Source organism: Indicator indicator, chromosome 6, assembly GCF_027791375.1.
Source record: "Indicator indicator isolate 239-I01 chromosome 6, UM_Iind_1.1, whole genome shotgun sequence".
In the NCBI taxonomy this organism is placed as follows: Eukaryota; Metazoa; Chordata; class Aves; order Piciformes; family Indicatoridae; genus Indicator; species Indicator indicator.
This window is the reverse complement of record NC_072015.1, coordinates 15,294,483-15,319,901: the sequence shown is the minus strand read 5'-3', so window position 1 is coordinate 15,319,901 and position 25,419 is coordinate 15,294,483. Positions and strand designations below refer to the sequence as shown.

General features: G+C 42.1%; 1 protein-coding gene and 1 long non-coding RNA gene across 2 annotated transcripts; one reads left to right on the top strand and one right to left on the bottom strand.

Annotated features, from left to right (window-relative positions):
• Positions 1–571: 571 nt before the first annotated feature.
• ECI2 (enoyl-CoA delta isomerase 2) lies at positions 572–20,143 on the top strand. The gene is made up of 10 exons (XM_054381551.1): positions 572–633; positions 9,963–10,125; positions 11,081–11,179; positions 12,438–12,626; positions 13,412–13,481; positions 14,144–14,246; positions 16,948–17,068; positions 17,823–17,912; positions 18,102–18,245; positions 19,244–20,143. The coding sequence occupies exons 1-10, from the start codon at positions 572–574 to the stop codon at positions 19,397–19,399; spliced, it is 1,197 nt and encodes a 398-aa protein (XP_054237526.1). The 3' UTR covers positions 19,400–20,143.
• Positions 20,144–21,882: 1,739 nt separating this feature from the next.
• On the bottom strand, positions 21,883–25,372 carry LOC128967775 (uncharacterized). Its single transcript, XR_008489126.1, has 5 exons — positions 25,106–25,372; positions 24,518–24,563; positions 23,897–23,982; positions 23,052–23,097; positions 21,883–22,033 (listed from the first exon to the last, which is right to left on the bottom strand). It is a non-coding gene; the product is annotated as an uncharacterized LOC128967775 (long non-coding RNA).
• Positions 25,373–25,419: the final 47 nt, after the last annotated feature.

Here is a 25,419-nt window from a genome sequence, read left to right as displayed (position 1 = left end):
CTGGGGAGGGACATTTTAGGATGTTGGGTAGTGATAGGACTAGGGGAAATGGATCAAAGCTAGAGGAGGGTAGATTTAGATCAGGCATTGGGAAGAAGTTCTTCACCATAAGGCTGGTGACACACCGGAATGGTTTGCCCGAAGAGATAGTGGAAGGCCCATCCCTGGAAGTTGTGGCTCTGGGCAACCTGATCTAGTAGAAAGTGACTCTGCCCATGGCAGGGCGGGTGGAACTAGATGATCCTTGAGATCCCTTAGAACCCTGTCAATTCTGTGATTCTATGATTTCAGTGTCAGTTCGCCTCACCTCACTCCTTAGGCATTCCCAGCGAACCTCCCGCGAACCCTTCCTCTGAGGCCGGCTCGCGACAGGTCGCCTCACGCTTCCCGCCAAAGCCCACAGCTGCCCCTCAGCAGCAGTTTCCACTCGCAACGTGGCCTGCCCGCTGGCCTGGAGACGGTATCTCGGTAAGGGAGCTGGCGATTGCCATGCCCTCAGCTAATGGGGGCGTGGTGGCTCCGGCGAGGTGGAGTTTGCTGTCTCCTCCCCCCGCCCTCACTCCCTCGCATTATGGCGGCCTCAGTCCTGACCTTTGTTCGGGGGTTTGCCTGGCGGCCGCTTTGTAAAATAAGGTGAGCTCCGATCACCAGCGGCTGAGGGCCCCGGCGTTGTCCCCCTCTGGGAAAGGACGGCCTTCTGGCCGGGCTCTCGGGGTGAGTGTCCTGTGGGCGGCCTTTCCCCCTCCTCCGGTAGCCCTGGTCCTTCGGAGCTGCGCGGCGGGGCCTCATCACAGGGCTCGGGGGTGAGAGGGGGACCGGGGGCAGGCAAAGTGCCGTGGTGCTGCGGCGGGGCCGGTTGATGCGTGAGGCCTAGGTAGTCTCATCTGTCTCCTGCCGGGACCTTGCACTCGTGTAGGTGGTTAATGCACGGGAGGAAACGTGCTCACCCTCACTTTACTCAGCGCTGATGAGGCTGCACCTCAAATACTGCGTTCAGTTTTGGGGCCCTCGCTACGAGAAGAACATTGAAGTGCTGGGGTGGGTCCAGAGAAGGGCAGAGAAGCTGATGAAGGGCAACGAAGTTGGGGTTATTAGGCTTGGAGAAGAGGAGGCTCGGGGAAGACCTCACTCTCTGCAACTACCTGAAAGGAGGTTGTAGTGAGGTGGAGGGTCGGTCTTCCTAGTAACAAGTGGAAGGACAAGAGGAAATTGCCTCAAATTGCACCAGAGTAGGTTTAGGTTTGACATTAGAAGATATTTTGACATTCTTCACTGAAAGGGTTATTAAGCCCAGGAACAGACTACACATGGCAGTGTGGAGTCACCATCTCTGAAGGTATTCAAAAGCCGTGTAGATGAGTGGCTTAAGGATGTGTTTAATGGTTGACCCAGCAGTGCTGATTGGACTTGATGATCTTGAAGGGCTCTTTAAATGAAAATGATTCTATGATTATGATAAGTTTAAGACGCTTCCATCTTTTAAATAAATATTTGAATATAGTGTGGGAGTGGAAAACTTGCTTTTGGTACCTTCCACCAATAGGGCCTAGACCTTCATGTTTCTATCTGCTGAGGCAAATATTTAACCACCAAATCAATTGTTGTTTAGGCTGGGAGTAAGACAGCTGAAATTTCACTGAAATACAGAGCAGAACATGTGATTCTGTGTTTTCTTGTTTGTTGTTCCCCCCCTCCCCTTTGTCAGTCTCACAATAGCAATCTTTATTGTGTGTCTAACTAGTTAAAGCTTCTTGCTAAGAATTTGGTTTCCAAATAGTGATGTAATATCTCCTGCAGGGTGCCTTTATTGTGTATTGCTTTTAAGCTGTTTGTAAATAGTGTCCCATGTGGTAGTGTGTGCTGTGGCAGCAGAGCACTTACTGTTAGTTGGGCCATGGAAAGCAGAAAGAATGGCTTGATTTGTGAGTAGACAAGATTGTGATGTTGACATTATTATTGGAAATTTCACTGTGAAATTACTTTTGTGTGTCTAAGAATTGTGAAGTACATAAACGTGTAGGATTTCTTCTTCCTACCAAAAATAGCTAAAAATACTCTCAGAAAAGTAAACATTTGGTGTGTTATCAGTAAGCAAGTTCCTAAGTAGAGTAGTGCAGCAGGCATCATCATACCAATAAAGACCTGTGATACTTTTGGTAACAATATGCAAATTTTAATGTTGTGATGCACTCTTTCATAAGTGAGATGCTTCTACTCAAGTATCTCCTTTAGGCATGAGTGCATCTTAACCAGTAAACTGTAGCCATAGTAATATTCATCTCCCAGAGCTTTGTGAGAAATTATTTGAAGTATGTACATGAATATCTTATGATGCAGGGAGAACCAAAGAGAATGTGAATTGTGTGATCAGTGTGTCTTCTGCCCTTATTTCAGAAAAAAATCTAGGCAAGCTTTCTACAGATAAATAATATTAGTTTCATGTGGTTAAGTTGTTAGAGTGAAAGGAAGGGAAAGGAATTAAACTGGAAAACACATAAAAGACTGTCCTACTGGACATCATTAGGTTAGTGGAGTGAGATGTTTGAAATGGCAAGATTCTGTATGTGAAATAAGGTCCAAACCAATGTTAATAAGAAGTTAATGTTATTGTGCAGTTTTCCAGTGGTGAAACACCAGGCAGTTGGACTTTATTTCTATACCAGCAGTACTGTATCAAAGACTAGCAGCCTTACTGCTCCAGGAAGTTTAGGGAGCTTTTTTTTTTTCATTATAAACTCAAGAAGGAGAGATATCCTTAGAGCACTGGGAAAGGAAGACTCATACAAATGTAAGGATGAAAGAATTTCTGTTATTTTGTTGTAGCTGCTTTTTTGTTTATTTTTGGTTTGGTTGCTGTTGCAACCTAATCCTTCCAGACTGAGTCCCACAGGCTCTTCTCCACTTCCTGTCCTGCTCTGTCACAGTATGTAATTTTTCCAAGTGCGAATGTCTCTGAAAAGAGGGAATGCTGACGCAAATGGACTTTCAGAAGAGTCTTACTGGGGCTGTACCCATCTCACATTCTTTGTATTCAGCTGTTTGAGATCAGAGATCCCACAGCAACTGGTGGTGCTGTGGGGCTGTGTCTGCATTTACAGCAGGTCAGACCACTGGGAATAGAAGGTTTCCTGCTAGGTGTCATGGATTGATTTGAATCTGGTGCTGTTATTCATACCATGTTGCAGTTATGCCAGCTTCAAAAGATGAAAGTGCTAACTGAAACAAAGTATTATGGAGCTTGAAGTTCAGATTGCAACATGGGAGGCTTCCTGTTGCAGGTGCTGCTTCTGGGTTCCTGGTTCTTGGGTGTTGGCTCTTTTCCGTGGGCACGGCGGTGGAACAGGTGGGAATTGGGTAGCTTCTGGTTTTGGTTTTCTGCTTTATGCTGTTTCCCCCCCCCCTGTATTTCACTGTGCTCCTTCTGCAGATAGGCTAAGCTAAGGTAATCATGCATTGTATTATTAGATTATGTTATATCCTGACATCAGTGCCAGGGAAAATTATGGAGCAGCTCATCTTGGGGGCACTCACTGTGCACCTGAAGGATGGCCAAAGGATCAGGTCCAGCCAACATGGATTTAGGAAGGGCAGGTCCTGCCTCACCAACCTGATCTCCTTCTATGATCAGGTGACCTGCCTGGTGGACGTGGGAAAGGCTGTGGATGTAGTCTACCTGGACTTCAGCAAAGCCTTTGACACCATTCCCCACAGCAAACTCCTGGCCAGGCTGACAGCCTGTGGCTTGGACAGCAGCACTCTGCACTGGGTTAGGAACTGGCTGGAGGGCTGAGCCCAGAGAGTGGTGGTGAATGGTGCCACATCCAGCTGGCAGCCTGTCACTAGTGGTGTCCCCCAGGGATCAGTGCTGGGCCCCAACCTGTTCAATATCTTTATTGATGATCTGGATGAGGGGATTAAATCAGTCATCAGTAAATTTGCAGATGACACCAAGCTGGGAGCATGTATTGATCAGTTAGAGGGTAGAAGGTCTCTGCAGAGGGACCTTGACCAGCTGGATAGATAGGCAGAGTCCAACATGATGGCATTTAACAAGTCCAGGTGCCAGGTGCTGCACTTTGGCCACAACAACCCCATGCAGAGCTACAGGCTGGGGTCAGAGTGGCTGGAGAGCAGCCAGGCAGAAAGGGACCTGTGGGTACTGACTGACAACTGGCTGGACATGAGCTAGCAGTGTGCCCAGGTGGCCAAGAAGGCCAATGGCATCCTGGCCTGTATCAGGCACAGTGTGACCAGCAGGAGCAGGGAAGTCATTGTGCCCCTGTACTCAGCACTGGTTAGGCTGCACCTCGAATACTGTGTCCAGTTCTGGGGCCCTCGGTTTAAGAAGGATGTTGAGATACTTGAACGTATCCAGAGAAGGGCAACAAAGTTGATGAGCAATCTGGAGCATAAGACCTGTGAGGAGTGGCTGAGGGAGCTGGGGTTGTTTAGCCTGGAGAAGAGGAGGCTCAGGGGTGACCTCATTGCTGAAGGGAGGTTGTAGCCGGGTAGGGGTTGGTCTCTTCTCCCAGGCAACCAGCACCAGAACAAGAGGACGCAGTCTCAAGCTGTGCCAGGGGAAGTTTAGGCTGGAGGTGAGGAGAAAGTTCTTCATGGAGAGAGTTGTTAGCTGTTGGAATGTGCTGCCCAGGGAGGTGGTGGAGTCACCATCCTTAGAGGTGTTCAAGAGGGGATTGGACGTGGCACTTGGTAACATGGTTTAGTAGTCATGAGGTCTTGGGTGACAGATTGGACTTGATGATCCCTGAGGTCTTTTCCAACCTTACTGATTCTGTGAAAACTTTTGTCTCTTTATCACAACCCTGAGTTGTGTATGTTACTTTGCCCTTGAGCTAAACCATTACACTAGGAAACCTGCATCCATATTATCCTTGTTTTGGTAGTTTCCCCTTAGACTAGTTGTATTCTCTCTACAACTACCTGAAGGGAGGTTGGAGTGAGGAGGGGGCCTTTATGCAGACAGCATAGAGTAACTAAAAATCTATTGCTACCAGGTAGTAGGATATAAGTGCTCTGGTACACTCAGAACACAAGCTTCTGGTGTTCTGACATTCCCAATATACATAGCTAGCAGCAAAGATCAGCGCAAACATTCTGTAACCAATTCACTTAATGTTGCTTTAATAACAGAAAGGAAGTCAAATTATCTCTTCCTTTACATCATGGCATTTCAATAGTTGCTCTAAACACAGATTTGGTGTACAAATCCTTTATCATCTTTTACTATTTTACACTCCCACACTGTTTTGACATTAAAAAACTAGCAGATAATGATGTCTCTGCTGGCAAATTGAAGTGCTGAATCACTGTTGTTTAAAGTGGCTCAGCTGTGCTCAATAGTTTTGCTTTTCAATATTACAGACTAGCTAAGAATCAAAGATCTAGATGAGCATTCACCGACCTCTGAGATGTTCTGCTCTTTGAGCTGTATACTCAGTTCAAATTCTCTCTTCACAGCTGCTGTGAGAGAAATTGGGATCATCTCCTGAAATGCCTGCAAGAGCTTTCTTTCCAACAGATTTAACTGGACATGGTGCATTCATGTCCGGCATGACAGAATTTCCTGCACATCCTCAGCCCATGCAAGATGTTTCTGCAAGCACAAAGATTTACTGACAGATGTTCTCTGAAACATATTCAAAAGCTACAAAAAATGTTAACAAATAGAGCTGTGATGCTCATGCACATGATGCTTGTTGAGAAACACTCAAAGTTTATTGTTGTATTTGGAGAACAACAAACATAAATAGGTTCATTATACATCCCTATCCAAGAAGACTGACAAAACCCACTAACTCTCCTGTTAGTGCAACTGAGCCAGTGAAAGAAGATGATTTGCCTGAGGTTCACCTTCTCTTCTAAATCCATGACACCTAGATAAATTTTTTTTTTGAGGGCCAGAATCAGCAAACACTCTGTACCACACAACCTAGTCCTCAAGAAATAATTTTTATTCCTAATTAAAAAAGGAATGCACTTTACTCCACACTGGTGAGGCTACACCTGAATTACTGTGTCCAGTCCTGAGCTCTCCAGTACAAGAGATTTACAGACATACTGGAAAGAGTCCAGCAAAGAGTCAGGAAGATGATTACAGGACTGGAGCATCTCTCATATGAACAGAGGTTGAGAGAGCTGGGACTGTTCAGCCCAGAAAAGAACAGCACTAAGGGGATCTTACTAATGTATATTAACATCTAAAGAGATGATCACTATCCAAAGAGATAAAGAAGACAAAGCCAAGCTTTTACGAGTGGTTCCTCCTGAACATGGGGGAACATTTTTTTACTATGAAGGTGACTAAACACTGGCACAGGCTGTCCAGGGAGACTGTGGAGCATCCATCCTTGGAGATACTAAAAAGCTGCCTCCTCAGCAGACTCCTCAGCAACCAGCTCAAGGTGACCAGGGACTGTTGTGGTAGAGCAGAGAGAGGGTTACTTTCCTGTGGTTTTTAGGAAAACTGGAGTCCTGAGTCATCAACACCTCCATGTTATCACCATGGTTAATGAAAATTTGTATTTCCCCAAGTGAACCAAATGTACTGATTTTGGGAGAATAACTTTCTTAGGGTACTGCCTTTTGGTCTAAGAGGTAATGTTTCTTCTCATAGATCGCTGCAGGAGCCTGGTGAGTGCTGCTTTACCGAACAGAAGTCTGTGTTACTTCTTTGTGCAGCAAGAACCAAAATGACTCTGACTTCTCATCTTTTGTCAATCTGTCATCAGTTGACAGATAACCTGCTGCTGCCTAATTACCACTAACCTGCTGCCATAGTGCATGTTAGCAGGGATAGCAATGCAGGGCTGAACAATGAGCTTGTCAACTTAGGTGGGGAAAGTATGGACTATTTGCATGCAGTAGTTACTGTGAGTTAGCTGACTTGTTGATGCTGAGGTATAAAGGTTGCTGCTGTGAAAAATGTAAGGTTTTGGGTTTTAATTTGAAGGAGCAACTCAATTATTTAACTCTTACTTTTTGTAGTTGCTGGATAACTAGAAAATTTAGTAGCTACAGCAATTAGGACAGGCAAAATTTGTTACTCTCTGCTTCTCCATCTTCTGAATGAAGCCTTAAATTCATCTGCATGTGTTCTGGATTAGTTTTAAGTAGTGGCAGAGGGTCTTGAAAGAGGTGAATGCAAATGAGGGGAAATGGAAGTTTCCACATTGGGATAGTTGTGGAAGCAGTTGCAGGCTTTTCTGAGGTTAACAAGTTGCAAAGGAAAAGATGGTCACGTGTCAAGTACACACAACTTTTTACAGGTTGTGTTATGAAATCTTGAGGGGAGAAAAAGCAAGAGAAGTGTCTGTCTTGGATTGTTGTGTTTGCTTTGGGTTGTTGCTGTTGTTGGTTGGTTGGTTTTTTTCTTCCCCAAAGGATCCACTGGCTTTCTCAGGGTTACATTTTGAATACTGATTGCTATTCCCTGCACATGCCTCATTGCGAAACTGTTGCTACAGTTAATAACAGTGCCAACCTTTCCCACCAGCACTGCTACTGCATCCGTTGATGCAGCTGAACTAATGGTCAAAGATTGCTATTCTTTCTCCAGATCCCTTTCTTCTCCAGGGATAGAATTCAGAATAATTTTGAGGGAGAATCAAAATGTGCTACTCAAAGACTGAAGCCTGAGACTCTGTTTGGAGCATGAATATTCCATGGCCAGGCTCCAGCAGGCAAGAACCATCTTGGTCACTCCACGAGGCCTCATAGATCTCTCCTGTGGATCTGTGGACAGGCAGTGAGAAGGTCTCATTTGGTTGCTACCCTGCTGTGCTTTGGATCAGCCTCTAAGCAGTGGTTGCTGTTGCCAGAGCAGACCTAGTGAAGCTCTTACAAGTTTGGGACTCTTGAACCTTGCAGACCAGTTGAGACTCTGGCTCTCACTGAGTCAGGAAGAGATGACTCGACGCCTGTCAGCACACGCATCGCATTTTAAGCAGCCTCGCTGAAACCTCACAAAGCAGGCAGAGAACCTGGAATCTGACCAACAAAATATTTGTCTTGAACCTGCACTTTGTTCCAATCCAAGCAGAAAAAGAAGCCTAGGAAAGGAACTAAAAAAAAACAAAACAAAACAAACCCAACAAACCAAACAACAACAACAACAACAAAAAAAAAACACCACACCAAAACCATTCATATATTCCCCCTGCTCATCTACTCACTACAACAAAGCTAAGTGATTTCCCTCTCAAAGGAAGGAAACCTTTATTGCTTTGCACCTTGCAGGCATTTAGTTGCCACTGCCCTACTGCTACAAATTACCTGTGTTGTATTGGTACCGCATGCAAGAGTGGTGGGGGCTTGGCAACCTCCCGCAGCTGGGTAGGGAAACCAGCTCCCACCAGAAAGAGATACAAGGGGAGTCACAATGTGGCAGAGCAACCACAAAGTCCACAACAAATGCCTGTGTGCTTCTGCAAGATTACTCACTTGGCACTTTTGGTTAAAAAAAAAAAAAAAAAAAATCCTGGGCATCACTGCCTGACCTTGAAAAATCAATGCTGACAATCATTTCACATTTAGTCCCTTGCTTTGGACTGTTCCCATTCAGTCATATCTTGCAAGCACATCTCATCTATTCTACCTCCTCTTTTTCCTGATGAAAGTAGCTCTGAGTCTGGACTTACTTATAGGTCATTCTCTTTTCCCCAGACAGAATTTTTGAATTCATCAAACTGTTTTCTCTGCCTTTTCTAACTTTTGCTTTTTCATGCTTGATAAGGAAGAGAATTTTTGACTTGCTAAGTGCTAGAAGTCCTTAACCCTGAATGTGTATAAATACCTTCATGCTGACTGCTGTGCTATTCCCCTTTCCTCAGCTGCCCATTGTCAAGTCTTGTTAATTTATGGTCATTTTTAAGTTATGTGTAAAAGAGATTCCTAAAGCCTATTTGTAATATTGACCACAGCCAAGCTGGAGCTAAGTCCAGTTTGTCAAACATATTATAGATACAAATTTCCCTTTTTAAGCATTGAGTTCACGTCAATATAATCACTACCTTGGCTGACAAAAATTGTACCAGAAACACAGATCATTTTGGGAACAGCAGCATTCAAGTAGTTCCAGAGGTGGCTAGCAAAACTGGAGAGGGAAACCACTGGTTGTCTTCCTGTACTCTCATTTTCTTCATCCTCTAAATGCAACTTTAAAAACACACTGCTTGCTTTCAGATCCTCTGCCCAAACACATTTTGCGACTCCAGGGTAAGACTAATCAAGGACTCAGTATTAAAACACTTGTATCTGTATCCACTTAGGTACACGTTTTCTAGTCAAAGGGCTTTTATTGCTGCTGGAGGTGAAGTCCATAAGTTTGCTGAATAGCTTTCTAGTTGCTTAAGGGGTAAACTTGTTGAGCTCTGACCCAGCCCTCTGAATCTATCAGTTAGAACATTAGTCAAACTGGGAAGTGAATAATCCATGTCTGTCTGGTATGTTTCTAGATAGAAGTGCACACACACTTGAGAAGATTATGAAAAGCAGACAGGCTGCATACTGGTTTTGGTTCACAGACATATAAAGCTGTTTATGTTGCATACAGACATTCAAATTCAAGCTATTAAGAAAAATGTTCTCTGATTCTTATTTGTTTGTCATGGACAGAGCCTGTAGTGCTCCAATTTATTCCAGAAGCAGGAAACATTATTTCACCACCACTTTGTCATCTGGTAGTGTCAAATCCACCCCTTTACATCCTAGAGAGATAATGTCATATTCTACAGAAGTTAATTATGTTTCAGCTACCACAAACTTCTAAAGCAACTTTCTTGTCGTTTTTAGTATCTTGCTTTTTGTTGTTGTTGGTTTTAATCACTGCAGGAACAAACACTTAACACTTCACATTTACTTCACACTTCTTTAAAAAGCAGTATGTTTGTCCTCCAGTCCTACACAAAACCCAAGCAATGGGATTTTTTTCCACTTACTAACAGGCGAGCACAAGCTGTCTGCTTACCTTCAGCTCACCTGCACCTGACTGCAGCTGCCATGCAAGTCAGCCAAAAAGACTTCGAAAAGGCTCAAGAACAACTAAAGCTTTTGAAAAATGATCCTGGGAATGAAGCTAAGTTGAAGCTCTATGCTTTCTTTAAACAGGTATGTTTGACTTGTTTTGTGTCACAAAGTGCAGCTGAGGGGATGAAGTTTTAAACTACTTATATAAAAAAGAAGTTGCTCAAATGTATCATGTCTTAAGCTCTTAATTTCAAGCTCTCTAATTCTGTTCTTGAAATTCCAGCCCCTCAAACACTACCTGTATTCTGAGCAGCCAAACCTGTTTCATCTTACGAAATGATGCCTTGAACAGAAACCTTTATTCAAAGAAATGGAGCCAGTTTACATCAATAGTGTGATGCCATCCATGCACTATAGCATGTAGTGATGCAGCTCTGGAAAATGGCTCATGCCTAGCAAAGCAGAGTATGCCACATTCTTCCTCTTGAATTTGCTGTCTGTAGTCCCTCAGCTGGACCTAGAATAATGTTGATATTCAAAGTTTGATGTCTGGTGTTTTTTCTTTGTCACTTTTTTTCCCATGGTTGTTGTGGTTGTTTCTGATGGGGCTTTTTGTGTTGTGTGGGTTGTGTTGTTGTGGGGTTTTGTCTGTTTGTGGGTTTTGTGGGGTTCTTTTGTTTAGTTTTTTTATATTCAGGCAATGGTTCCTCCACACTTGAAGTGAAGCTGGCCAACGCTGAAGTAAGACCCAGTTTAACAGATTATATGCAGTGATTTCTTTGTTCACACACCTCACAAACCTGTAACTTTCTTTGCAAGAATGAAACTTCCACAGTGTTTGAGCTAGGAGAACTTAACAGACATTTTTGAAACTTATGTCTCATATTGGCTAGGTGCTTCTGAAAGCCTGGCAGCAGATATGAGGAAATAGCAGACACTGAAAACTTTGTGGTATGCAAAGTGTTTGAGTATTGCTCAACCACTTTGTATTCCTTCTGTTTCAGCTCAATTCTGTATCCTCATCAGCTAAAACTTGTCATTTTCTCTATCATTGTATCTTAACTTTGATTAAAGTTTTGTTCTACTCTCTCTTCAGGCTACTGAAGGTCCCTGCAATGCTCCAAAACCTGGTATGCTGGACTTTGTCAAGAAAGCCAAGTGGGATGCATGGAATTCTCTTGGCAGTTTGTCTCAGGTGACAATACCTATTATTTCATTTAAATACATTGTAGATTACTCTACATGTAAGTGCCTGGTCTCTAAGTGAGTGGCTGATTTCTAAATACGTGAGATGATAGTTGAAGGACCCTGCTTCAGACACTAAAATGTTTTGCACTGTATTCTAGCAATTTCATTGCTTCAGTGTTTGAAGGCTTTTTGACCACCTACAGCCTAGTTCTCCATAACTGCTACCATCCTGTCCTACTGTAAGACACTTTGTGTGGTGACTTTCAGTAAAAATAGTGTTTTTCACACTGTATTCTCTATTGCTCTTCTATTTAAGAAAGATGGATTGAATTTCTTAGTTCTTGCAACAGTGCAAATTTGTGCAATCCAGCATATCAGTAATGATATCATCTAAAAAAAGTCAGTCTCTTGCACCACTGACTAAAAGACTAGAAGAAAGCAGAGTAGTGAGAGCTTCTTTTCATTCTTTCTCAGCATATCTCAACATCTTTCATCACCTTTAGGGAAAGGTCAAACTGAAGAGAAATCTTTATTTCAAGTGAAACAAGCTGGAAGAATATAGATGCAATGTTCCATGAACATTCTTTTTTTCATGCAATCTGTGATAAATCTGACATGGTATTTCGGTACCATAGATTCTGCAGTTACTATTAAATGACAGAAACAAGTCTTACAAACTAGGTGTGACACTGCTGTGTTAGGCTTCTCTTCAGGAGCAGTTTCTGAGGTCAGACAAAGATACTGCTTGATACAGAGAGGACATTGCGTGTTGTTTCTTTTAAAGGCAACATGCTTGCATGATGTCATGAGCATAATAGTCTTGCTCTGCTTTGGGGTTTTTGAGGGCATGCTTTTGGCTTTTGTTTGGGTCTTTTGTTTTTTAAGCTTGCTCTGCCGTTTTTAGGAACAGCCAACAAACACTTCAGTAAAATAATCTGCTCTGTAAATTATAGTGGAGAGGGAACAGACAATTCCATGTGCAACAGATTACGGATGATAGAATTGCTCAAACCTGTCAAGAAAACGTTCTTGTAACAACCAAGAACTTGCAATTCTCTTTCATCACTGCTTGCTGTGGAACTCCCTTCCAGATGAATTTAAGCATGATCTGCAGTGTTTAACTACAGCGTGTTCCTCTTCTCACCTTAATTAGAATGTTTTCTAATTGAGAGGTTTTTCTTTCCTTTGTTCCTGAAGCACAGGTGGGTTGTTCAACTCTTTTTTTTTTTTTTTTTTTTTTTTTTTTTTTTTTTTTTAAATTACAGGACGATGCTAGACGGAAATATGCTGAACTTGTCTCAAGTCTGGTCTCTGCAGAATCTGCTGACCTGAAAGATACTTCTCCAGAAGAGGGCAAACATGATGGCTATGAAACATTACTAGTTACCACCAAAAACAATATCACAAAGATAATGTTTAACCGACCTGATAAGAAAAATGCCATCAACCAGAAGGTAAAATTAACTTGGGACTATTAATTAATTTTTTTTTTCTTTCCTGGGAAAGGTGCTTTAAGTTTCTAAAGAATCATTACTAATGACCCAAATCATGGTGGTCTGAATTTTGAGAGCTTGACTCCAATACCGACCTAGGGAATAAAGATCCAGCACAAAACGAAACCATTCATTTGGGTAAAATTTTATGGATTGGGCTTTTCTGTGCCCTTTGGGTTTTATTCAAATTTATTACAGGATTATGGTCCACACTGAACTAAAATGGCAGACTGCAGGAAGACTAACTAGCCTGGTTTGTGGAGACAAGGTTTGACTGTAGCTTTCTGTGTAACAAAGCATGTATGCAGCCTCCTTTGGCTCAGCACTGCTGTGTATGTGCCTAGATTACCTTTCCATCGCTATCATCAAGAGGAAATACATACTATTGGGAATGTGGATCATCCCATTTCACAACTTCAAAGAGCAGGGACTTCACCCTGCTGCTGCCTCATTCTTTATTTTGCCCACTTAAGCTACTACTCAGCTTTTAAAATAAGCTGTTTCCATCTAATGTCTGTTTTCCAAAGCACCTTATTTTGCATTGGAGGTCTTCAGTACTGCAAACCTATGTCTTTATGGTCAGAGATACCTTACATGTAACTCTGTAGATACAAATTTATTTCTTACTTGAAAGGACTATAGTTAATCTGTCCTCAAGTTCCTTGTTGTCAGTGTGAATCTGTTTCCTGACCTTTTGCAGCATCACATTGGTATTTTTTTAATTTCTTATTTTTCCTCTTTTGCAGATGTACAGAGAAATTATGAAAGCACTTGAAGAAGCTGGGAAAAATGATTCCACCATAGCAGTTATTACTGGTACCACACTTCACCTGCCTCTCTTAGATTTATTTTATACAAAGCCAAAGTACAGTGCTGCCATGAAATATTGTCATATATTTAGACTAAGACAGAATTGTCAGTGAGGAATTTCTTTCCTCTCATCTATACCAAAGATTTTGCCAAAGTTTTTGGCAACATTCTTGCAAGATGTTGTTTCAAATTCTTCAGCAAGCTTGCTGTTAACATCAAAACATCTTTCTGATGTGACTGAAGAGGGATTAAAGGAGATGCACAAACTATGTTTTCATTTTCCTCTTTAAGAAAACATTTCACACATCTTGTGATGTGAATCATTGTGAATTAACTAAAAAAAACCCTGAGCAAGTATGCAGGGAAAGAAAGAAAATAAATATTTTTAATCTGATGCTGTTAGAGCAAAAAGAAAATTGTCTTCCCCCCTGCCCCAATCTTTCCAATGTAGTATTCTTTAGCTTTTCATTCATTCATTTTCAGCAAACTGTCAGCCAAAACTTGTTTTTAAGCCATAGATGTCCTTTATGGTAGCATGTGTATTTTGAGACAATCCCTCTGATTAATAACGTTAGACACTGAAATTCTTTTGTAGGTACAATAAATAGAAGCTTCTCAGCTCTGACTCAGAAGCCACTGGTGCTCTTACTCTTCTCTGTTCTCTGCAGGAAATGGAGACTACTATAGTAGTGGAAATGATCTGAATAATTTTGCTAATATCCAGCCTGGTGAAGTGGAGAAGATGGCCAAAGATGCAGCGGTGTCACTCAAGTAGAAAAACTTGGTTTCATATCAGCATAAGTTACTGTAATGGGTGAAATAAAACTTGCAGGCATTGATAGAAAACACAACAGTAGGAACCCAGTTATGTGATGATATCTCCACTTAGATGAGAGGGTCTAAGAGCTGACCACATGCATAAACAAAGATATGGGAGAAGCAGTGATAATGAGATGATGAGAAAATGAGATAAGATGGGCTCCTCAGTTCAAACAAGATGGGGAACTACTGGAGAGGGTCCAGTGAAGGCTACAAAGGTGCTAAGGGGACTGGAGTGTCTCTCTGAGGAGGAAAGGCTGAGAGACCTGGGGTGCTCTAGTCTGGAGAGAAGCAGACTGAGAGAAGATCTTCTCAATGCTTATCAGTAGCTATAGGGTGGGGGTTAACAGGATGGGGCCAGACCCTTTTCAGTGGTGCATAGTGACAGGATAAGGGGCAGTGGGCACAAACTGAAACATCGGAGGCTCTGTCTGTGCATGAGGAAAAACAACTTTGCTGTGAGAGTGCCAGAGCTCTGGAGCAGGCTGCCTAGAAAGGTGGTGGAGTCTCCTTCTCTGGAGAGTTTACAAGCATGTCTGGGCATTGTCATCCTGGGCAACCTGCTGTGGGTAACCCTGCTTTAGCAGGGAGATTGGGCTACATGATCTCCAGAGGTCCCTTGCCACCCTTACCGTGCTGAGATTCTGTGAATATTATGAGTCTTTCCAAGTACAGTGGTGTTAAAGACTCCATTTTTTTTTTTTTTTTAGTCCCCAGAGTACATGCAGATTTAATGAAAAAACAGAATTATAGAATGGTTTGGGTTGAAAGGTCATCTAGTCCAACACTGTTGCAGTAAACAGGGACATCTTCATCTAGATCAGCTTGCTCGGAACCCTGGCCAATCTGACCTGGAATATTTCCACAGGTGGAAGCATGATCTTGACTGTAGGTTTTGTAGGCCACAACAAAAAAATCTATGGGCTTTTTGATATCCAGTAGCATCTACACTAGCAGGATATGCCAAAATGCTTTCACTGTCAGGATGTTTTCAATAGAGACTAGGTGTAACGATCTTGGTTCCATCTTGGAGTCTGAATCTACCTGCTCAAGAACTTATTTTCTGAGGCCAAGATCATCTGACACAGTGGTAGAAATGTTTTCTAGGGACAAACAACATGTTTTGTTCCTATTTAATCAGTTTTTATCATCTTTTACTTCTGTATGTGATGGTGACATCTGAGAGATGCTTGGAAATCAGATTGTTCCCTCAAGCACTTGGAAATGATGGAAAACCTAAAATCCACAGCAAAGCAAACAGTGTTTTTGAGTTATCTTTTGAAGGTGAACTGCAGCTTGTACTTAGCAAAGCTGTTTATGGTTCACAGTCCCAATTTGTTGGTGTTGTTCAGGAGTTATCTGGCAAGTGTCACAGCCTTCAGTGCTGTGTAAGGTATTCATGATGTGTAGTCTTGCAATGTGCCCTTGTGGCCAAGAAGGCAAGTGGTATCCTAGGGTGTATTAGAAGGGGTGTAGTTAGTAGGTTGAGAGAGGTTTTCCTCCCCCACTACTCTGCCCAGGTGAGGCCACATCTGGAATATTGTGTCCAGTTCTGGGCCCCTCAGTTCAAGAAGGCCAGGGAACTGCTTGAAAGTGTCCAGTGCAGAGCCACAAAGATGATTAAGGGATTGGAACATCTGCCTTATCAGGAAAGGCTGAGGGAGCTAGGGATCTTTAGCTTGGAGGAGACTGAGAGGTAACCTCATACATGTTCATAAATATGTGAAGGGTAAGTGTCAGGAGGACAGATCCAGGCTCTTCTCAGTGATGTCCAGTGATAGGACAAGGGACAATGGGTGCAAACTGGAGTGTAGAAGGTTCTATGTGAACATAAGGAAAAACAGGGTGACAAAACACTGGAACAGGCTGCCCAGAGATGTTGTGGAGTCTCTTCTCTGGAGACATTTAAAACTTGCCTGGACTTGTTCCTGTGTGACCTACTCTAGGTGATCCTGCTCTGGCAGGGGGATTAGACTGGTTGACCTTTTAAGCTCTCTTTCTACCCCTAATGTTCTGTGATTCTGAAGTACTTCATGGTTTTTCTATCTCATAAGGACCACCTTGGCTCTGCTGGTACTGCTGCACAAGCACAGTGTCACTACAGCCAATGCAGAGATGCCAGAGAAGGGGAGTTCTTACAAACACCACACATGCTGGAAAAATACTGGATTTTGAGAATGTGTTTGGCACTTCTCAGCTAGAGAAACAACTGTGAAATGAAACAAAATGCTGTCTCTCAAACCCCTGCAGAGCAACACTAGGGGTTTCTAAGCTGTGGTAGCATCACAATTGTGGTGCTTTTTGGGGCTTTACTGCAGAACAGAATATGAAAATAATAAGTATCCCCAAGGAAGATTTGGGGTGGATGGACAGACAGGGCCAAAGACTCTACTTGTTGGTGAGCTGTGTTCAGTAACTGTAGCTGAAAAGGACAGCGCTTCCCTAACTTGATGGTAGGAGCTGACATCTCTTAGCTGGTAAGGAGATGCAGGTATTTCAAATAGTTCTTATCTTCTGTGTCAGAATCCATTTGGGAAAGGATCTAAACCCCTTTACATGGAACTCCTGTTTTTTGTTCTGCAGTGTCTAATTATGTGGCTTGATGTGTGATCCTTTGATGTGTCTATTCCTTTCTGGTTTTCCTTTTTCCTAGAGAGTTTGTGGGTCACTTTATTGATTTTCCTAAACCACTGATTGCCGTGGTAAATGGACCAGCCATTGGGATCAGTGTAACAGTCCTTGGGCTGTGTGACGTGGTCTATGCTTCTGACACGGTAAGTACATCACAGAGCTGGTCCCAAGGCACTCCTTAAGGCTCCTTCTGCAGGAAAGGTGATTTAGTTTGGGGTAATCTGACAGAGGAGAGCACACAAGGGTAAAGGCTTTTTGTGTCACAGCAAGGAACACCTATACTAATTATTAGCATAGGGTTGCTTTGTGGTTAACATGGGTGGAATTTCCCTGTTGTAGTTATGATTGTCAAGTTGCTAGCACCAGGTCAGAAACTTTCCTGACTGTGGGTACAGTAATGAGTAGCTACTGTGAAATTATACTTTTAAGGCCCCTTTCAGGTATAGCAAGGGAAGGAAAAGGTGATTATGGGGTGAAGGTGCAGTAACTGGCATTTTATCTAACCTGTGTTCTAAGGTAACTTCAGAGAAGCTTTGATTTATTCAATTTGAGATTCCTTTTAAGATAGCTTGCCAAATAAATAACCAAAAGCTGTATTAAGGCATAGAAGAGAATCCCCCTATATGGCTGAATTTGCTGCTGTTCATTTGTACAAGGTCATTAAACAGATATAGAACTTAACCTAAGGCCTTAATTAATTTTAGGCAAGCTTTTCCTTGCAGAAGTGTCTGTGGTGGGTGGTGCTTTTTCTTCATCATTGTGTCAGATTTTTCCTCAAAGTCTCCTGCTGGATTGTTTGTCACTATGAGACTTAGGAAAATTGAGCTGCAATTGATCACAGGATCAGCCAAGACTGTGTTGTGAGGTTTGCTTTGTTTTGTGCTGCTTTTTCCCCAGGCTACATTTCATACCCCATTTAGTAATCTTGGACAGAGCCCAGAAGGGTGTTCCTCATACCTCTTCCCAAAAATCATGGGTGTAGCCAAGGTAAGAATGTCTGCAGTGCATGTGGGATCATCTGGCCTTTGTGTGTGGGTACCCTCCAACTGTAAAAGCAAATGTGTACTCATAGGAAGAGTCTACAGAAAGGCCTCCTGCTTGCATCTTTTGAGCCAGAAATGAAGATCACTTAAGTTTGTCTTGTTGAATCACACTTGCTATTCCTCTTTTATACAGGCAAATGAGATGCTGCTTTTCAATAAGAAGCTTACTGCAGCAGAAGCCTGTGCCCAGGGACTTGTGACTGAAGTCTTCCCTCACAGGACTTTTCAGAAGGAAGTTTGGGCAAGACTAGAAGCTTATGCAAGCCTCCCCAAAAATGTCAGTATTTGAAATATTTTTCTGCTTTGAAAGCATTCCTAATCCTCCTACCAAACCTGTCCTGCTATTTGGTTCCACTTCATCTTTAGTCCTGGGCACTGAAACATCTGAGAAGGAAAGGCTGAAAGACCTGGGGTTGTTTAGCTTGGAGAAGAGCAGACTGAGAGGGGATCTTCTCAATGCTGATCAATAGCTAAAGGATGGGGGATAAGAGAATGGGCCAGACTCTTTTCAGTGACAGGACAAGCGGCAATGGGCAGAAACTGGAACCCAGGAGGTTCTATCTGAATGTGAGGAAAAAATTCTTTGTGAGGGTGCTGGAGCCCTGGAGCAGGCTGCCTAGAGAGGTTGTGGAGTCTCCTCTGGAGAGATTCCAAACCTGCCTGTGTGTGACCCTTGTTAAGAAGGGGGTTTGGACTAGATGATCTCCAGAGGTTCCTTCCAACCCCCACTGTACTGGCTTTCTGAGATTCTGTGGAGTAAGATGGCCCAATATATCTTTTTTTTTCTTCAAGCAGAGCCCTTACTGCTGGCGCTACTGCATTAATAGTGCTTGGGCTATTCAGGACACCTGGTGGCTTTACTTTTGCTGCGTTCAGTTGTCCCTCTTTTTAGCATAGGTTTTGCAAAGCTACTCAAGTCACAGTGGTGTTACATTTTGCTGGGCAAGAGGAGGCACTTGTGCCAGCTGTGGGTAGTGTAGGTTGCATTTGGCACTGCAGCCAGCTGAGCAGGTTTCTTTTTATGCCTACCTCCTCTGATTAGCTGTGCTGAGTGGACTGCTGCTTTGCTTCCTCAGGAACCTCCTCTACCTTAGTAGAAGCATTAGTAACCAAATGAAATAATTACTTCCAAGAAAAAAAAATCACTCTAATTGAAAGTCTGATATTAATATGACTTGCTTTGAATTCCAGTGTGTTCGTTTGTGCTGTTTACTGATAATGTATTGGGAAATACAGAGAACATAACTTCTCAATATTCTGCTCTTTCTCCTCTAGTCCCTGGCAGTATCAAAGCAACTGTTACGAAGTCTGGAGAAGGAGAAGCTCCATGAGACCAACAGCAGGGAGTGTGAAGTCCTGAGGGAGAGGTGGTTGTCTGATGAGTGTGCAAATGCTATTGTCAGCTTCTTTCAGAAGAAGTCAAAACTCTAACCTTCAGGAGAATAAGCCACCTTCTGGCAGGACCTCAATTTGCCCTTATGAATAAACCTTCTCTTGAAGCATTAATTGTTACTGAATGTAATTCAGCCTGTTTCCAAGTCCTGGGTTAACCAATACAATGCTATGTGCCTTGGATTATGTGCACTATGGGTGTTCAGGTGGGGAAAAAAGGCTCTTTATTCTTTAAGCAGCATTGATGTGTGAATAGCGCTACAGCAGATTGCCTTCTAAAAGGAGCCACAGATCAAACAGCACCCTATTTGATAACTCTTCAGTAAATGTCCTGTGAGTGGTTTTATTCATTTGTGGGGAAAGAAAACACTGTATTAATGAAAAAATAAATAGAATGTTTAATTACCGCTGGAAGTTTGTTTTCGTTGAAGGCACTGGGGCATGTGAGAGTGTTCAGGTAAAAACCTTCAGTGCCTTCTAGAGCATGTGCTATAGTTACACCCTGAGGGTGCTTGTAGATTTCTAAGTGCATTACCTCCACTAAGTTCATTACCTCCACTATCAGTGTCACTTCTTCAGGAGATTCTTTACTGACATGTTTTTTGTTATTGAAAGAGCAGAATACAGCGGAGAGGAGGATTTCTATCTGGATGGTTTGCTTTTATTGAAGCTTGGCTTTCTCTTATGGTTCAGACTCTGGAGGTGTAGGAACCACATCAGTACTTCAGATTACAAACATGTTCTGATGTATAGGAAAAATGTATGCAGATTGAAAACTTAGTCTTGAACTTGGAATAATTCACTTATTTTCCCTAAATGTAGATGTAAATAAACTGGTGGCAGCTGCAGTTTGATCTCTTGTGGTAGTTCAAGTTCACCTGAATTAACCTCTTGTCATGGGTAGGGCTTCTACTGGCTTCATCTTTCTCAGCCAGTAAAATACCAATTGCAAGTGTGTGGTTTGTTTTTCCTACTGTTTTAGACAAAAGTAGCGTAACATTGTACAGACATGAAATAAGGAATTCGTTGAGATGAAGGTTAATGTCAAAACTTGGAGGGGATTTGCATAATAGAAATTAAAGTGTCTGGAGAAATACTGTGGAGTTGGTAACTTGCCTAAAAACAGTAATGAAACCATCTTAAAAGTTGTTTCAGTTTGCATTCATTAAGGAATGGTTTTGCTGTCTCACAGCACTGATGAATCTTCTATTTCTTGCTGACATTTAAAGTTATTGAGTAACCTTAAAACGTATCTCAGCAACAGAGTTAACTTCTGATCGTAGTGTTTGTAAGCCATGATCCTCTACATCTGTTTGACTTTACCTTTCTTGTGATACAGGGACAGAATGCTGAAGTTGTATCAAGGTCTGCTATTCCACAGGGAGAAGGAACAGTTAAATTACCTCAAGTACGTAAATTGAGTTTATTGGAGACCTCCTCCCTGTCTGCAGTAATAAACCAGAACAAAACAGAGTTTCTATCTGTCAAGGACAACTAACACCAAGCTCATCCAATTCTCTTTTGTTAGTGCCACTGCTCAGTGTGCAAGCAGACAGAAGTGGATGTCAGTTACAGTTCAGAGAGGGTTTTGTGCTGTGCAGCTGCCATAATTCCAGGAAATGTGATCAAGATTAAATCACAACTGCAGAGCTATAGAAGTGGCTCAAAGACTCTACTAAGCAGCCATCAAACTGAGAGGTCGGGGTGGGGGGGGTCTGACCGTTTGATGTAGCTTCTGCTTGGTGTGTTCATGAATCAGCTGGATCTCAGAAGAGTGTCCTACTATAAAACATGGTCCCAACACCAAGTTTCAAGATCATCCTGGTGGGCTGAATTGTTCATCTCAATAGAGAATGACCTTTCACACTGCTACTGTTGGATTCTCTTGATAATCTAATTATCTTCTAGAGATGCTGCAATCAGATGCCCCAAGAACTGACATAATACTCTAAAATGGTGACCTCAGAAATATTTCAGTAGTGATTATCTTGGCAAATGTTAGATATCCTATTTTGAAATTTAGTTCTTGCTGATCTATCCTGCAAGGGAAAACAAATTCTATGTAGGTAAAACCTCTATAGTGCAGAACACTTCCCTGAAGCACTTCCCAAGCCCTCCACATCCCTCATGTTTTTTCATCATTGTCACAGAAGGCAATTCTTTTATCCTCTAGCTCATAGAGGCTGGTACCTCCCTGTAGAAGGTAACAAAAGCCATGGGGGAAACCAGTGAACTCATGACTTGGCTCCTACAACCAACAGAGAGACTACTTCAAAGCCACCAGCTCTATTTCATACATACTCAAGATTTTTGCCCCAGCTTCTTTAACACCTCTGATACCTTAGAGGACAACCCCATGCCCAGAACTTTACTTTGGTTTCACAGACTCATAAAATGGCTTAGGTTGGAAGGGACCTCAGAGATCATCTACTCCAATCCCCTGTTCCTCTACTTAGCAGCTTCATACTACATCTGTAAACACAAGAGAAGCCAGGACACAAGTTAAGTTTTAAGTTCACTTTATTAACTTCAAGCACTTGCCAATTCCCAGCATCCTCTGTCCATGTTACAGCTCCACACATACTGCAGCTTATAGCTCTATTGCTGGTGGCACCACAGCCTGCTCTGCTCAGAGACACATAAAAGTTCTTCAGAGGTTTACTGCCACTTACCCTATGTATGGAGATAAAGGATCATTAAAAAGGTTTGAAAGGGATCATCACATTCTATCAAAACCTCTTAAACAGCTTTTAAATTACCACAATATACACCAAGGTACTAAAAACACATTCTAACTGCACAGGATTGGTGGCCTGTTTCCAAATACTTTAAGCGTGCTAAATGGGCAGCTCATTGTCAGTAGGAGGGAGAAGGAAACAGATACCAACACAGATTTAGCCAAACTTTGTTTGTAGGACCTCAGGGGAAGACAAAAACTGCAACTTCATGTCCAGGAGGTAAAGATAAACTCCTCCCTCTTAAGTGAGGAGTAGAGTTAGTTATTCCCTCTAAACTGTCTCTAAGTTCAGCTGAGGGAGTTCAGCATGAAAGCTCTGTTGCCTGGCCGCTCTGTTTGCAGCCACTGGAGTTCAGTTGACCACAGGGGCGCTTGGCAGCACTGCAACCAGAGGAATTGCCTGAAACTGGAACGTTCCTTAAGTGTCAAAAATTTATCAATTCCAGAGGCTTTAGAAGCTGTGACTAAAGTTTTGCTGCTGTTGGCAACAAGAATATCTCGTAAGGGATGGAAGACTGAAATCCCCTTGCTTGAACAGCCTGTCCCCTGAGTCTGTATGAGTAATAGAGTCTGACAGGATTTTAATTTAATTACGCAGCCTCATTCTGGTTTTGTTTTAATAATGAACCTGTTTAAATATTTACTAGTCAAAATATATGGATTTTAACCAAATAGTAGACTTATTCCTAAATTTCAAAGGTCTGGTGCTGATCATTCTAAGGAAACTATTTAAAGAGCAATGCTGGTTTACCTACATTTAAGGATAATAAAAATTCTCTTGAGCCAGAAGTGAAACACACATCTATGCAACACATTCTAACAAAGCAAGTAGGTTTCAGGCATTATCAGTACAGCAGCAGCGTTAATCAATTCTAACTTGGAAATGCTGGAAACCAAAAGATTAAGACAGAACTACATGAAGAGTGTTTTTCGTATCTTTTATAGGACAGAAACCTTTGGTCATGTCTTCTGGTAGCCATCATCTTCCTGTGAGCTGCACCTAAAACACAAAGAACAAGTAAACGAGCAACTTTATGCTTCTCCAGGATAGCTTAAAACAGTTTTGTAGGCATTAAGAGGCATCTTTCCTACTGCTCTGGTTTGTATCATCGACTGATTTCATTTTGGATTACAGTCCTAAATTTTATGAGTAAAGTACAAAGCAACACAAAGGACAAGCTGTCACTACAGATGTGTAAAACTGCCTTGGGAGGTGCTGCTACAGTGCAAGTTACTCCGTATTTAACTAGCAAGCAACTGGTACTACATTAAAGGTGAAAGCTAGTTTTCCTTCCTGCATGAACAAGATACCTTAATAATGTGTTGGAAATAAGGAAAAGACTGGGTTTTGATTAAGAATTTTGCACTATCAACTGAGAAGAGACAGGCTGAAGGTTCCAAATAGGCATAGAAAGCCACCCATCTCCTGCTCGTTTTCGTAGTTAGCTCATTACGCCTCCTGGGTGGGGTATTCCCCACCAGCAGCATGACTGCTTTGTGCCAATTTTCCACTCCTGCGTGCACCAAGAGTGCAGGACTGCTGCCATTATGTACCTGGACGGATACAAAAACCCTTCTTAGTTCAACAGAGGCATTACAAAGTACGTGAAACCAGTGGGGTTTTCACAGCTTGTTGGAATACTAACAAAAGAAAGAGATGAACTTCTCAGCACAACTACAACAGCAGAACGGGCCTGCAAAGTTTTATTCTCCTCTCCTTGTCTTGCACAACCAACTGAAATGTTTCACGCTCTTAACTGGTTGCTAAATGTTTATCTACACATGCTGTCAGAAATAACCTTGTTAGGAAGGTGAAGTTGGTGTCTCAGCAAATCAGACCCATGGAGTAGGCGTTGAGTGGCCTGTGCCTCGCTTCCCTTTTTCTCTTTCAGCACCATCAAAAGGAAAAGTGAGAAAAACAGCACAAACATTAGTTAAAGCCTGAACTTCATCCCGTGTCCTACAGGAATAATTTCATTACAATGAAAGCACACAGACAGTATCTGTAGGGGTTCTTTTGGTTTTGCTTTCGTTTAAGCAGTGATAATTATATAACTAATTAACAAAGCCTATGGCTTTCCCACAGATCATAAAGTTTAACAGTCCCTTTAATTAACTGATTAATAGGAAAGGCAGAAGGGGGTTCTTACGAATTACCTGATTTACCATCAACTGAAGAGAGATTCTTTTAAAAATGGCTACAAATGCCTTGTTCACAAAAGACTTTATTATCTAATGATGCATACTGAAAACATACAGAAACCTGCATGGTCCACTTTACATGCAGCAGAACAATCTTCACTTTACAATAAGTAAGTGTCAACTGTTTTATGCAAGAGACAACACTTTAAAGTCACATTTCTTAAAGAAAAAAAAAAAGCTTCATTTACAAAAGAAATAAAAGGTAAAGAAGCAATTACCGCTTTTAAAAAGCAGCTGCTTTGTTCAAGAGTGGAAGGTTTATGCCTGTATTGAAAGACAACAGGATCACAAATAATGAAAACAATGAGCAAACAAAACACTTTTAGCATAAAGCAGTACACTTGCAAAATGACATACAAATAGTTAAAAATTTCTTTATCTCTTCTATCTAGCCTTTAGAGATAAGGTCTTTTGAACCGAGATCCCAACTGTAGGTAATTAGGAAATGAAAACTCTCCAGTAATTATGGACTATGTCATAGTGAACTGTATTTAACAAAATGTATACAAAGTCTATAGCAAGTCGATTAAAAAACAAAACAAAACAAAACAAAACAACCCCTAAAGTCCTAAGAAACAGTACACTGAAGGCGCTCTGTCCATCAGGTGCGCGCACTCCCCAAGGGTTACAGGTGGTAACAGAACAGAGGTTGGAACTACGCCACGGCTGCAATGCCAGCAAGGAAAAGGAGATCACTGATCAGACATGCGGGGGGAATTCTGCCACAACGCTATTGCCTCTCATCTGCCAGTCGCTCCAGTAAAACAACAGCTTAAACACCGGTGATGTGGATGGGTTTAGCTTACCTTCAGTGTACTGAAAGTTGTACACAACCTGCTTTAAAAGAGGAGACCATCCCTGCGGGCAGGCTCAAGAAGGAACAGGCCCCCTTCGGCACTGACTACACCAAGGGCATGCTGCTGTGGCCTGCACACACACACCTAGGAAAACGTGAATATAAACAGCATTTATGCTGGCCATTTTGTAAAGACAAAAATGAAGCCAAGTCTGCTAAAAACAAATCAACCACCCAGTATTACTGCTTTTTTTGTTGTTGTTGTTCTTTCTCTTTTTTCTTTCTTTTTTTTTTTTTTTTATAACAGATGCCTCTTTTTTTTTT